Source organism: Abramis brama, assembly GCF_963993115.1.
Source record: "Abramis brama genome assembly, chromosome: 20".
In the NCBI taxonomy this organism is placed as follows: Eukaryota; Metazoa; Chordata; class Actinopteri; order Cypriniformes; family Leuciscidae; genus Abramis; species Abramis brama.
Window position 1 is genome coordinate 13,131,247 of NC_139982.1, and position 15,116 is coordinate 13,146,362.

General features: G+C 39.3%; 1 protein-coding gene across 1 annotated transcript; it reads right to left on the reverse strand.

Moving 5' to 3' along the window:
- Nucleotides 1-13,175: 13,175 nt before the first annotated feature.
- On the reverse strand, nucleotides 13,176-14,853 carry LOC311070525 (achaete-scute homolog 1b-like). The gene has a single exon (XM_084094434.1). The coding sequence runs from the start codon at nucleotides 14,665-14,667 to the stop codon at nucleotides 14,122-14,124; it is 546 nt and encodes a 181-aa protein (XP_083950560.1). The 5' UTR covers nucleotides 14,668-14,853; the 3' UTR covers nucleotides 13,176-14,121.
- Between the last annotated feature and the right edge of the window lie 263 nt (nucleotides 14,854-15,116).

Genomic DNA, 15,116 nt, shown 5'->3' on the forward strand with positions numbered 1-15,116 from the left:
TCTCTTGCTGTCATATTTAATGAATACTTTTCACAGATTAACAATTATGAGGCCTGACCGTAGTCTAAAAGAAGGCTTATCCACACTTCAAGTTTAAATGAGGCACCAATCAATCAGAATGGCCAGCATTATTCTGCCAGTCCGTCTGAGAGAGAGATCCTGTGCCATTGTTAAATGGTGCTGATTGGCCGACTGGCTACTTTAACTCACGGGTGAAAGGATGTCCATTTCGAGTTTTCTTTAAAACTCCAAACACCTGCTTTTTAAATGATCACCGTCTCCTGTGTTGAAGCACTTTTCCAGCGAGGTGGTCTGGTTGGACGGGGTGAGGGGTGGAGGTTGGTGCTGTTGGTTTGTGGAGGGTGGTGAGTGGGTATGTTTGAAGACCTTGGCTCACAGCCACTGTTGGAACAAAAAGGAGGACTCTCTTTACATGCATAGCCAGACAGACTAGACTATTCTGGCTTTCAGAAAAGAAAAAAAAAGTTGAAAAATACAGGCCTTTTTAGTATTTTCTCCCAAAACATTTTAAAGGATTTTCATTCCTCTTTATTTATTGGTCAAACAATAGAAATGGACTATGCAAACTGGCTGGATTTGATTGCATTTGTTTTCAATATTGCATATGAAGCAGACAGCAAACTGAAGCCGTCTCTGCAAACATCAACAGAGTGAACAAATAAGAGGGGATTTGTATAGCTAAGTATTGGAGAGACAGGTGCAGAAGAGAGAGAGACCGAGAGAGGCCCATCAGGTGAGGCGCTCTGGACCAGCGTTCAGTCTTGGCTGACAAATTACAACACCTATTAAGCCGTACATCAGTCAAAAGTAAAATATAATAGCATCAGGTGTTAGTAACAGTAATTTAGTTTTAGAAGTTATACATTTGCCTATATGTACAGTAAATAAAGATTATTTCTCAACATATCTGGGAACATTTAATGTTTTGTTTTTGTTGTTTTGTTTGTCTGTGGATGGGAAGCTACAATTTAAACACTAAAGCTAAAAATCTTTTTAAAAATAAAGTCTAAAATAAAAAAAAGCTAAAACAACCCAAACTGAGGATAAAGCTTAAAGTAAAGCTAAACTAAAGTTATATCTAAAACTGAAGCCAGAACTAAGCTTAAACTAAAGCAAACACTCAAACTAAAGCTAAAATAAATGCTAAAAGGCAGATTAAAGCTAAAAAAGTTAAATCTAAAACTAAAGACAAAACTAAGCTTACTGTAAACTAGAGTTAAAACAAAAAGGTAAAATGAATATTAAAACATAGACTAAAGCTAAAACAAAAGTTATAGCTAAATCCAAAACTGAGCTTAAACTATAGCTAACTCTAAAATTAAACCTAATTTAAAGGAGACCGTATAAAAGTGCAGACATCAGGCTATCTTTGTAAGTATTCAGTTTAACCAGAAAAATGTGAAAGTGAACAAAAGGGGCTTCCTGAATTCAGGTAACATGTGACTTAATGCTATTTTCTACCTTTTCAAAAGAGGTACCATTAATTCCTTTCTCTTTCTTTACACTGAAATCAGCTTAATGCCATTTTGCCTTGTCAATAAGAGCACTCCATCAATCTGCAACAATTGCATATTTCAACAAAAGGCTTATTAAGGCATTTCACTTCCTTCCAAAAAAGATTCCACATCAATTCAACCTGGTTCTTATAGCGATCAATGCCACACTCAATCTCTCTCTCTCATTCTCTGCCTTCTCTGGCCTTTTCATTCATTCACCCTGGGTGCATTAACTATTGTGTGTATTTGTTTGTGCGTGCGTGTGTGTGTTTCTGGGCAGTGTGTCACTCAGGGCGGTTAAAGTATGCCCAGTCTTTGGCCAGATCAAGATAATTAACTGGAGAGGTCACAAACTAATGAAATGAAAAGAGTCCCACAAAATGGTGCTCACTAATCCTATTTGCTGGGACATTATTCAAAAAGCCAAGAATGGAAAAAGGAAAAGAGCAATGTGGGGCACTATCAGTAAGAAGGAATAGTATTTTAAGAATATAACCACATTTATCCGACTGTGTGACCTCACATCTCTGAGCTCACATCTCAACAGTTTGTTTTTATATAATACAGATAAACGATACACTTTGAATGTAGTTTGTTTGTGTTTCTGTATAGATACAATAGAGAATATATATTTATTTAAGTAGCTATGCAGGGATGCACACTACTGACAAATTGTTGGATGTAACTACTGAATAGTGTTTTAGCCATGCTAATAATTAGCCATGTTAATAAGCAGGTTCACTTGTGAATAATTTTGGGCATGCTCGGACATGTGAGGAAATTTATTTAGACATTTATTATGTGGCTCTTCAGCAGGGATAGGCACAATAAGATGACTTCCAGTGAAACAAGATGTGGAATACTTTGACATTTACACAGCATATCATTACATGTAGCAAAAAAAAAAGTGGTTATGCAGAAGCTCAGATGAGCTGAGTTACATATGCGGATGAACATCATTGGTTCGTACGGAAGCTCAAACGTGCTGCTTAACACGAGAATGAACCTCATTGGCTCTTGTGGAAGCTCCAACATGCTGCATAACACGAGAATGAACCTCATTGGTTTTTGTGGAAGCTGAAACGTGCTACAGAACACACAAGAATGAACCTTATTGGTTCTTACAAAACTCAAACGGGCTGCGGAAGACATGAGAATGAACCTTCATTGGTTCTTGCAGAAGGTAAAACGTGCTGCGTAACACATAAATGAACCTCATTGGTTCTTGCAGAAGCTGAAACGTGCTGCGTAACACGAGAATAAACCTTATTCTTTTTCGTAGATGCTCAAATGTACTGCGTACCACGAGAATGAACCTCATTGGTTCTTGCAGAAGCTCAAACGTGTTGAATAACAAACGAGAATGAACCTAATTGGTTCTTGCAAAACTCAAACATGCTGCATAACACAAGAATGAACCTTCATTGGTTCTTGCAGAAGCTCAAACGTGCTGCGTAACACGAGAATGAACCTCATTGGTTCTTGCAGAAGCTCAAACGTGCTGCGTAACACGAGAATGAACCTCATCGGTTCTTGCAGAAGCTCAAACGCACTGCGTAACACGAGAATGAACCTCATTGTTCTTGCAAAATCTCAAACGTACTGCGTAACATGAGAATGAACTTCATTGGTTCTTGCAGAAGCTCAAACGTGCTGCGTAACATGAGAATGAACCTCATTGGTTCTTGCAGAAGCTCAAACGTGCTGCGTAACACGAGAATGAACCTCATTGGTTCTTGCAGAAGCTCAAACGTGCTGCGTAACATGAGAACGAACCTCATTGGGCGAGTAATTAATGACAGAATTTTTTTTTTTTTTTTTAAAAACCCTCTGGTGTGCCGGATCCAGCCTGGACAACACTGTCCACACCTTGCTCTTTCTCATCCTCATCCTCTTCCTCCTTGTTCACCACTTCTTACACACATACTCTTTCTCCTCTTCCTCTTATATTGTTTCCATCCATTGTAGTCAACATTCAGTGCAACATTTTGAGTCAATTTTGGCACTCTGAACTGACCTGTATTATGTATAGTTGGTTTGGTCACATCATTAGAAATAAGTGTGAACAATTTTGTGTAAACAATGACAACTGTGTTGTAGTTGTGTTTAACTTTTGCCTGCCTTTACCGTTTTGAAACATAAGTGCATCACAGTGTGAAATGTGTTTTAGAGAGTGAGAATGTGTTTAGGGCTTTGCAAAAATAGTGAACGAGATTTGAACTGACCTTTATGCAGAAAAAGTGATTTATTCAAAAAACGTGTTTAGGCCTTTGAGAATTTGTTTCATAGAATGGGGTTTCGTGTCTTAGTAATTGTGAAAAACTTTAAAACATAGATGTTAGGATGCATTTTCTAAAGCACATAATTTTTAGAAAATGCATCCTAACATTCTAATTCTAATTATTCTAATTTTTAGAAAATGCATCCCAATACCATCCAGCCTGCACTGCTGAGAGACAAGCTGGGGGACGCTGGAGTAGACCTTCACCTCTCAGCCTGGATCCTGGACTACCTCACCAGCAGACCACAGTTCGTGAGGATTAAGGACTGTCAGTCTGACACAGCGGTCTGCAGCACGGGGGTACCACAAGGAACAGTATTGGCACCATTCCTTTTCACCCTTTACACTGCAGACTTCACCTTCAACACCTTGTCTTTTCTCTTTCAGATGCAGTTGATAGCAAGCAAGCAAGCCTGGAGGAAACACAGGAATCTCGAGAGGAAGCAGGATCACAGGTAACATGGAATCGAACAGGATTTCTGGAGACAACAGAACAATGATACAGAGGTTAGTGTTTCACAGGTGAGTATACGTTACTTCTCAGAATCTTGATGCATCAGAGACTCAGGAGACAATGGATCATGGTCTGTTCCTGTTAGAGGCTTGACCAAGAACTGGGGCTATGGTGAGTGTTTTATAGTGCGTGATGACGAGGTTGCTGATGGTGAACAGGTGCAGGTGATTAGTAATCTGGAGAGAGTGAATGCAGGTGTGCCAAAGAGGATCCTGGGTAATGTAGTGCAGAGACAGACGGTGAACGTGACAAAAATGTCTGTTTTGAGAACTGTCTATGTTTTGGAAACTGTGCCAAGCCAATTAAATCAGTTATAGTGTGTTAGCAATTTAGAAAAACTGATCAATTAAAGTTTTGTAATTATGACATAAAAAGTAAAATTGCAAGATACTAAGTTATTTTTTGTCATAATTGTCTTTATATCTCATAATTTTGACTTTTTATCCTATAATTATAACTTAGAGTCTCTTAGTATCTTTTTATGTCATAATTATGATTTACAAAAGCATATATTTTTATTTTGTGGCAGAAATGGGCTCCCATAAAATACTCGAGTGTTCACGATAAAGAAAAGGAAAATGTTAAACACATGCACCAAGTTTCCAGAAATGTACTCTTTGTGTTCACGTTGGTTTTGGGTGACTTTGACAGCCAGTGAAAACTTTTACACCATTTTACACCAATCGTCACAAAAAAAAAACATGCCAAATGAGTTCTATAATAATTTAATTATTTTAATGAGGCTTTTTTTCTTGATTATGAAATCAGGATAGTTGTACCACCCTGACATTGTTGACCTCATGTTTTATTTCAGAAATTAAAAACAAGAGAAGTGTATTCAAGTCATTGGGTCAAGTAAAAAAAAAAAAGTGCATTTTTAATACACGTTTGCATGGATTAATTGATCCGGAAACTTTCTAAGCTTTTTTGATGGGCCAGTAAGCTGCCATCTATAGTACCATCATATTACCATGTTTGGAAAACTATAGTAGTACTACTAGTAAATACCACTAAGGCGATTCTAGGATTTCAATATTAGGGGGGCTCAGCACCCAATGAGGGTATGATTTAAAAAAATAAATAATATATTGTTTGTATACTAGTGAAGTGTACTAGTGTAGACTTGAAAAATACAGCAGGTTCAACACTATCAAGTCAATCCCTGAATATTGAATTGATTTATTTTTAAATAACCAGCTAATATTAATTAATATTAAGAATATAGACAAACTTTATATTACTGCATTGTAAGAGGGTGTTGTTGTTGTTGTTTTCAACATGTATTGTTTTCAACAATTTTTTAACTCTACATTTGTGCAGTAAAATTAACTTTAAAGAAGATCTACATTTCTCATTTTCATTCATGGAGATAACATGGAAAATGTGCCATGCTTTAGGGGAGGATTTCTGTCAACTGGTGGAAAACAAACACTTTTAACATGAAAATGACATGAAATTACCACTATAACCCGTAGATGACAGCAAAGGACCACTCATTAGTTCATTTGCCATTTCCACTCCCTTTTACAGTTCTATTGTTGTGTTTTGCTTTTGGATTTATTATCAAATGAACATTATAACAAATTTTAGCAATTTTATTGCACTGAAAAGTATAGCAAGAGTAGGAAAAGTCACAAAGTCTCATGACATTTAGAAAAAAACGGGAAAGCATCTTGAATTGTTCCCACACCATAATATGTAAACTGCATTTATGACAAAGAACTACACAGATATGTATAGAAAGTATACAGCTAAATATTATAGTTTTTATGTGAAGGACATCTAAAAACTCAGTTTGGATTCAGTAGCATAAAGATTCCACTCGAAAGCAGCACCTAGTGCAAAAACAGCCAGACCAACCAGACCCCCTGGTTCATCTTTTAGCCTATTCAGTGAACAACAAACCCAACATGGGTCCAATTCCAGCTCCAACAGTCATTAGACAGATATAAGCTCACTATCAGAAGTCTAGCAGCCCCCTGCTTTAATGAACTTAATTAGCAGCTCTGTCTGTGTGGAATTACCCTGAAAATCAGGAATGCTGGGCATAAAAAAGGAGAGAAAGCTGAAAAGAGTGAAAGAGCCACAAAGAGGGGGAAAAAGAGGGTTCGAGGGGTGAATAAAGTGTGCGTGGGGGGGGGGGGGATTAAAATTGTTTGAATTGAGTCCACACTCTGCACATTCATCTGTTATTCTGATTCAAATCTGGGTTTTGTTCAGGCCGGAGTAAAGTAACGTCAATCATCTCAACCCGGTTTTTGTGCGACTTAAGAAATTGTTATGAAATTGCTTTCACACATAATGAGGGTCTCCATCCCCGGCACAGCACCCGAACCTCCCATCTATATTAGGCCTAAAGGTCAAGAGAGAGCGAGCAAGAGAGTGAAATTCACCACTACCAAACCGCTCGCCCCCTGAACACACATCAAAGTGACAGGAGCGTCCAATCAGATTTGTCTAACAGGCATTACATGATGAATATGGTGCAGCCGTGGCACAAAGGCTCCTTTGTGTGGGCCTGGAGTGAAGGCCATTCACAGCTCCAAACAGCCAGCCAGGGTGGAAGTAAATGGCCAAAAGGCTCTCATCAGAAAAAAAAAAGAGAAGCCAAACTTGTGTGGTACAATGGTTCATGCAAATGACTTCAAACCCCCTGTCCTCAACTCTGTGAGACACGGTTAGGTCGTCTGAAGTTTAGACAGCTTAGTGCTGTCAAAGTGTTAGGCTCTGCATTTTCAAACTTTCTTCTTTCTATCTTTTGAGTGAAAAGCAAGTTTTATCTCCCTCCTCCTTAAAGACATGCGTCTTGTGATTTATTTTTGTCAGGATTTATAGACATCCTGAGGTTTTTAGAGAAAGCAGAAGAATTTTATCCGTAGATGGAAGGGCGGGATGCTCTTGTGAGCCCCTGATGTTAACATGCAAGATAAGGGAAGACAGAATTTTTTTGGAATTTGCAGTACAAATACACAAAAACACTGTTAAATGTAAAGGTGAAAATGTAACACTTAAAAATTCATTGGTCGAACAATATAGTTAAACTTATAATTTAGTGAATTCAATTTTATTCATTCATTTATTTATTTAAAAAAGATACCTTTAGAAACCTTTAGAAATTTTAAATCATTTTCATTTGTTTTCTATTAAGTTATTTTCAGCACAGTTACTAAAATTCAGGGCACATCTAAATAAAGTTTATAATACTGATTTTATAATACTGATTCTGATTTGTTTATAATACTGATTTGCAATTTCTGTAAAAAAAAAACCTGTCATCACAGGTGCGCAATGAATTCTGGGGTCGATAAGGCTGCGAAGGATCCATCTGCCGTATCCTTCATTTCACAGGATACCAAGGACGCATTTGGAGGACAAATTTGAAGGAGCCTTCGAACTGGGACGGCCTTCTTCACGCCGCGGTGACGCAATTGGTCTTGGATGCAGCCTCTGAATTGGGACGCATGCAATCCAGTCTCTACGATAGGGGACAGTGTTGTAACACTTTGACGCATCAGAAAAGAGCTGTGGTGATGTCATCAATATCATACACTCGCTGAACTGTTATGTGACAGGAATTGAGTACACACACATGATCACTCACACAAACGCATGCTAAATTTAAAGTCCTTAAAAAAATACAATAGTCAAGTCAAGTCAAGTCACCTTTATTTATATAGCGCTTTTTACAATACAGACTGAATCAAAGCAGCTTCACAGTGATAACATGAAAATAATCCAACAAAGTTTGTTTCTAGAAGAAAATTGCGTGATCGTCCACCTTAAGTAAGGCAGATCAATAATATTGTTGAATATGAAATGTCCCCAACTAAGCAAGCCAAAAGCCAAGGCAACAGTGGCAAGGAACCAAAACTCCATCAGTGACAGAATGGAGAAAAAAACCTTGTGAGAACCCAGGCTCAGTCGGGGCCAGTTCTCCTCTGGCCAACGAGCGATCAGTGTATGATTATGATCCAGGCAGCATTACAGGTCAGAAGTCAGATTGGTCTGGTGGACTGCGGTAAACCTCGGATAAACAGAGACACTAATATTAGCGTAGACGCCATCCTTCTTATGATGTAACAAGGACATCAGGATTTATGGGGAGTGTTCCCGGTTCCGGCTGACCTAAACTATGCAGCCTAACATTGAATTATAGTGTGTTAGACCAAAGAGATGTTTTTTTAGTCTAGATATGAACTGACAGAGTGTGTCTGCTTCCCGGACAATGTTAGGAACATTGTTCCAAAGTTTTGGTGCTAAATAGGAAAAGGATCTACCGCCAGCAGTCGATTTTGATATTCCACAATGCGCTCCCTGATGTGATACTGTAGTAGACGGTTGCATAGTTATAATTTTCTCCCTGATATTATCAATCCTATGAGAGAAGAAGTTCATAAAGTCATTACTGCTGTGCTGCTTGGAAACTTCAGGGCTTGAAGCTTTATTTTTCGTTAGTTTAGCCACTGTTTCAAATCAATTTTACCTTTCAGACGAGGTTCATGTTTATAACAGTAATCTTGGGGGGTGGACTCATTTAAAGTAATGTAATCATTTGGTTTTAGCCAGGTTTCTGTCAAACACAGCACATCTACGTTATAGTCTGTAATCATATCATTAACAATAAGTGCTTTTGAAGTAAGGGATCTCATTTTCAGTAGCCTAAGCTTTATCATTTGCTCTTTTGTATTATATCTGTTTTTTATTTGTTGAACATCAATACAATTTTTACCCTTAGATGGGTTTGGAAGTTTTTTGTATATCCTAATTCGGGGAACAGACACAGTCTCTATATGATGATATCTACAGTAGGTGAAAGAGGCTCTATGTGATGTGATTTATCTGACCTGACGTGAGACAGCAGACGGTCGGTTTAGCCAGTCTGTCTGCTTCCTGACCTGAGCCCTAATTCATGTTTGAGCTCTAAGACTATGTCCATATTACTAGAGAGAAGAGCAGCACCATCCCAGGAGGGATGAATACCATCTCTTTTCAACAGGTCAGGTCTGCACCAAAAACTTTTCCAATTGTCTATGAATTCTATATTATTTTGCGGAGACCACTTAGACAGCCAGCCATTGAGTGAGGACAATCTTCTAAGTATCTCATCACTCCTGCGAACAGGAAGGGGGCCAGAGCAAATTACAGTGCCTGACATCGTACTTGCGAGTTCACACACCCTCTTTAACACTAATTTTAGTGATCTCCAACTGGCGGAGTCAAACATCATTAGTGCCGAAGTGAATAATAATCTTAGAGAATTTACAATTAGCATTAGCCAGCACTTTTAAATTTGCTTTGATGTCAGGCGCTCTGGCTCCCGGCAAACATGTGACTATGGTGGCTGGTGTCTCTATATTTTAACGTTCCGTGTAATAGAATCACCAATAACTAGGGCACATTCAACAGAATTCTCAGTGGGTGTTTCACTGAGAGGGGAGAATCTATTTGTTATGGTAATCGGAACGGAAGAGCGGTGTTTTGTCCCGCGACTACAGCGTCTCACCGTCACCCAGTTGCCCTGCTGCACGGGCTCTACAGCCGGAACCCAACAATGTACAGAGTTCACTCAGCTAGTCGCTTCCAAAGCAGTATCTAAAGCCCTTGCACTCTTACAATTAACCTTGATTAAAGTTTGGATGCTTGTCTCTAATTCTGAAATCTTCTCCGTCAGCCTGACTAACTCCTTGCATTTATCCTGTGCTGACAGAGAAGGCTATGCTATATGAAGTGCAAGTGACAATAAGAGGAGAAGATGACATGACTCACCGTGTTTGTTGACTGATCCTACTCACCTAAGTTGTTTGATGAACTCGTAAAAAGCGCAAGTGCACGAGAAAAAAAAAATAAATAAAAAAAAATAAAGAGCACACGGATGGCACGCTAACAGGCTAGCGAATTACTAGCGTGTTGTGCTAGCAATAACGATTTAGACTGAAGCTAGCGATGGTTACGATAGGTCACGAATACCCCACTATTACATCTACTGAACATGTCCAAGTGAGTTATATTTGTAGCAGACAAACGTGGGTATGATGTATAACATTTTTAGAGATATAGCACAAACGACCGCTGCGTTACCGCTGCTCAAGCAAAAGGTGTTACTTTCATCCCCGGTCTCCCCTAAACCTTATTTACAGTAACGCCATCTTTGATTTTTTAACGGGAATGAGGGTAAACATACATCTCTTCTGTGGGTTATTTAATGTGCTTTTGGATTATTCTGCTGATGAAATATCTTTCCAAGAAATCTCAGTAGACAAAAAACGTTTTAAAACTCTTGAATGTCTTTTCAGTCTATGCCATGAACTTCACAAACCTTTGAAAATCCAGCCTTTAGTTGATCCTGAGAAGCACTCATTGTAACCGTTGTAAACATGACAACAGCTTCTCCTTTTATAAGGGGGTTTGGCGTCATGACAGCTTTGTTTCCAGGTGGACGGTTGAAGAACACGACACTCGTGAATGCTGAATCCAGAATACTCTCCCAGAATCCAGCAAATCAGATGATGACTTCAAAACTCCCGAAGTGTTTCCCATTTTGTGTAACTTATGCTTCAGCACGTTCAGCATGACTGTTGTGTTCGGAAGTGAATTATATTGTCAATTCAAGTCAAGTCACCTTTATTTATATAGTGCTTTTTACAATACAGATTGTTTCAAAGCAGCTTTACAGAGGTAACAGGAAAATAATGCAACAAAGTTTGTTTCTAGAAGAAAATAGCGTCATAGTCCAGCTTAAGTATGTTCAGTGATGTTTCATTTTTGTTGTAAAACAGTTATTAATTTAGTTAATTTATATATATATAGCCGCTCTGGAGAAAACAGTGATGTCATCGTCCAGCTCAGTTCAGTTCTCATATAATGGTGTCAATGCAGGCAGATCAATAATATTGTTGAATATTAAATGTACCCAACTAAGCAAGCCAAAAGCAGAGACGACAGTGGCTAGGAACCAAAACTCCAACTACATTGTGACTACTATTTTGAAGTGTTGTGTTCTGACATGTGTGAGAATGGAAGTGAATGAGTAAAAGTTTTCTAATCCCGTCTCGTGTGATTTGTTGCTTACTAATCCTGACAGACACCACAATGACATATGAGGCTGAGACTACAGCAGAATGGACAACAGAGTTGCAAGTAACAGGGTTACAATATTAGGCTGCGTCCGAAAGCTGAAAAATGCTGCCTCAGTGCCTCCACGGGCAGCATACGGTGGTAGGAAGGAAACGAGGCACGTCTGAATCCAATGATCGTGTCACATCCTGTCTACTGAGATACCTTCGTCTGATTTTTAAAGGCAGCATTTTTTTTTTTTTTGCTCAAACATTCAAAAAATGTTTTTTTTTTTTCTTTTTTTTTTCTTCAGGCTTTGAAATCAAATATTGCTCAACAGGCCATAAAAATAGACCCAGGTGGGATTACCTTCTGAAGAAAGCCACTACATGCCAAGACAAAGTCCACTTTCATCACTTTACAAGCAACAGTGGCTGGATTCTCATCCACAGTTAGTGTAGTTTATGGTCAGGCTCCGCCCACATGTGCTTCAGGTGTTTGCTGGAAGCATCACTCAGCTATGGGCCCTTTAATAGGCTGATAAATACAGCAACAACAACAAAAAATACATATTTAAAATATACAATTCCATTAAAAGTACGATTTTTTAAGGGAATTAATAGTTTTATTTAGAAAGGATACATTTAATTCAAAATCAAAAGTAACCGAAAAGACATTTATAATATTACAAAAGATTTATTTTTCAATTAAATCCTGTTTTTTTGTTGTTGTTGTTTTTTCATGTCTATTCATCAAAGAAAAAAAAAAAAAACAGCACAACTGTTTTCAACATTGATAATAATCAGAAATGTTTCTTGAGTATCAAATCATTAGAATGATTTCTGATGGATCAGCACTGAGGACTGGAGTAAAGATGCTGAAAATTCAGCTTTGATCGCAGGAATAAATTACAGATTTAGATTTCTTTTTCTTTTCCTCCATTCTTTTTTATTGTATTATTAGTCTGGACTCTGGATCAAATTATTTTCTTTTGACAATTCATGTTGATGGACGTTTTCAAAATTGCTGGGGGTGCAGTTGAATATAGCAGCACTTGCATTTAATATCACACTTCATGAGTTCATTCTCTTATAAACTAGAGTCGACCCGGTATTAAACACAGTGACGTGTCATTTTGGACCCCATGAAGGTCAGCAAAGACTAACTACATTTCAAAATAAAACAATAGCCCACCAGTAGGTGATTTATGCTGAGTATATTTTTCTTTTGGTGCCCTAAAAGATATAGAAGAATCCATAAAGAGATGAATAATTGCTGTCATAAATCACTCCCTTATTTATAAAACTCCAGCCGAGAGGGTTCATCAGCCAGCCAATGGGGTGGAGCAGATGTGTCCCACCAAACACAGGCACGTGCCTCACACCTGCTTAAAAGGGGAGGGGAGGGGGGGGGGGGATTATATATTTAAGTACTGAGTAATATTAAGCAACTACATGCACTTACTATAGGGTTAGGGTGGATTAGGATTTGGTTGAGGGTTAGTTGCATGTAATTATGCATAATTTACTGTTATTACTATGGTAAGTACATGTAACACTGTAAAATAAAGTGTTACCAACTAATCTAAGTTGTTATGCATGAGCTGCACTTATTAAAACTCTTACTGAGGGATCATTAAATGGGGTCTTTGTGTTTTTATTGTCCCCATTTGAAATGTATCAGCCTTTAGGTGAAATCCAAGTCATTATTTCAATTATTAACAATAAGTAGTGTCTTTATGTTTTATCACCTGTCAAGCAGGGAAAACATACTGTCTTCCCAAGCTGAAAATCAACCAGAAACACTGACGTATGCATAAATAGAGCAGATTTATTTATAAAAACATTTCCACAAAATATATTTGTTAAATCACTTATGTACACTACTAAAAAAAATTGACAAGTGCATTTGAAAAAAATCTGCCATGTATGGTTTCACAGGAAGAACTACATCTAAACAATACAATTTTAATAAATACAGATCGACAGATCAAATCTTCTCCAGTGTTAAAAACAATTTTGACCTATAACGGAATGGTTATTATTACAACAAACTAACAGTGTTCATTGTCACAAAGAGGCTTACAAAAAAATATATCTTCATCTTTAACAATACAAAAAAGTTATTGTACAAATTTCAACGTAGGTCCTTAAGCAGACCTGGTAGTTGGTTGTAGGTAACCCAGACAGCAACATAGTTTTGGCCCAGATCCGGCCCATATCTGGTACACATGGATTCCACACAGCCCAGATGTGGGCCGACTCTATGTTGCTGTCTGGGAATAATCAATATTCCCATTAACTTGACATTCTTGGAATTGACTTGGGGAGTTTGTTTTATCAAAATAACATAACAGGACATAAAGAACATATGCCTCGGCATATCATGCCCACAATTGCACTTATGAAATGTGTTCATTCAGCAGTCTTTTTGTATTGTTTTGTAGAAGCTCAAGGACCCCACTGGGGTTTGAACCTACAGCCTATTCCAGCTTAACCACTAAGCCACGGCACTGCCTGCTGATCCAGCGATCTGTGAAGTTTAGGCTATTTTGAAACACAGTGGTTGGTTTCAATCTGGTCTAAGATCATCTCGGACCAGCAACAAACCACCATAATAGCTTAAGGTGGTCAACAGACCAGCAAGAAACTAGCAGCCATGTTCCAAAATACATGTAGATTGCCTAAACTGGGTTTTCCAGCAGTCACGAGAAGAAGTTCCCTTGGAAAGTTTGGGTGCAGGAGAGTAAAATCTCATCAGTAGCGATCAAACCAAGTGGTGAAGTCCAGCAGCTCTTGGTCTTCAGAGCTGAGGTGCTCGTAACTCCCTTCATCGGACGAATAGGACGAGTGCGGCGACTCTGGATCTGCGGAGTACGAGTTCGAGAGCGTCGGCGACGGAACGCCGCACTGGAAAGCGGCAGAGATCGCGTCGTGCTCGTCTAGCAGCTGCTGCAACGCGCGGATGTACTCCACCGCCGAGCGCAGCGTTTCCACTTTACTCATCTTCTTATTGGCCGCGCCGTTAGGGACGTGTTGACGCAACGTCTGGAATCCCATGTTGACCTGTTTGACGCGGTTCCTCTCGCGTTCGTTGCGTCGCGCCACTGCGACGGGCTGCTGCTGCGGGATGGTGTATCCCAGCCCGTTGAACGTGAGTCTCCGCTTGCAGCGCAGGAGTTCCGGTGAGCTCGAGCGCTGTCTTTTCAGCACCTTCAACTTGGTTTGACTCGGGAGCGCGCACTCTTGCAGGGTGATGGACGCGTTGCATGCACTTTGCGCCAGTTGCGTTGCAGTATTCATCTCTTTTGGTAAGTCTAGTGTAACAAGAAATCCACTATCACTGTCACACACACACACACACACACACACACAAAGTGGCGACGCACGACTCTCGTGCCTTTCGCGTGGTCGTTCGGGAGTATTGTGGTCCGAGTCTCGCTGTCTCTCGTATCTGATACAAACTTTGGCAGCCCTCTGCTTTTTCAACACGCGTCCGACACCCCACCCCCTTTGAAGACGCACGCTTCTTGCGCAAGACTCCGCCCCCGCCGGGTGACGCTCCGCGAGCCGGGCGCGTGGCTCCGCGAGCTCAATAAACAATCGGACGCTTTCACTGCGCCAGCACGCGCTGTGTGTTCATTTACATCCCAATATCTGCAGCCTCAAAGCCTATTGGTGGATTCAAACGCTTTTAAACTGAATGACAGAGACCACAAAATGTGCTGAATAAAAGGTGAATGGCTTTATAG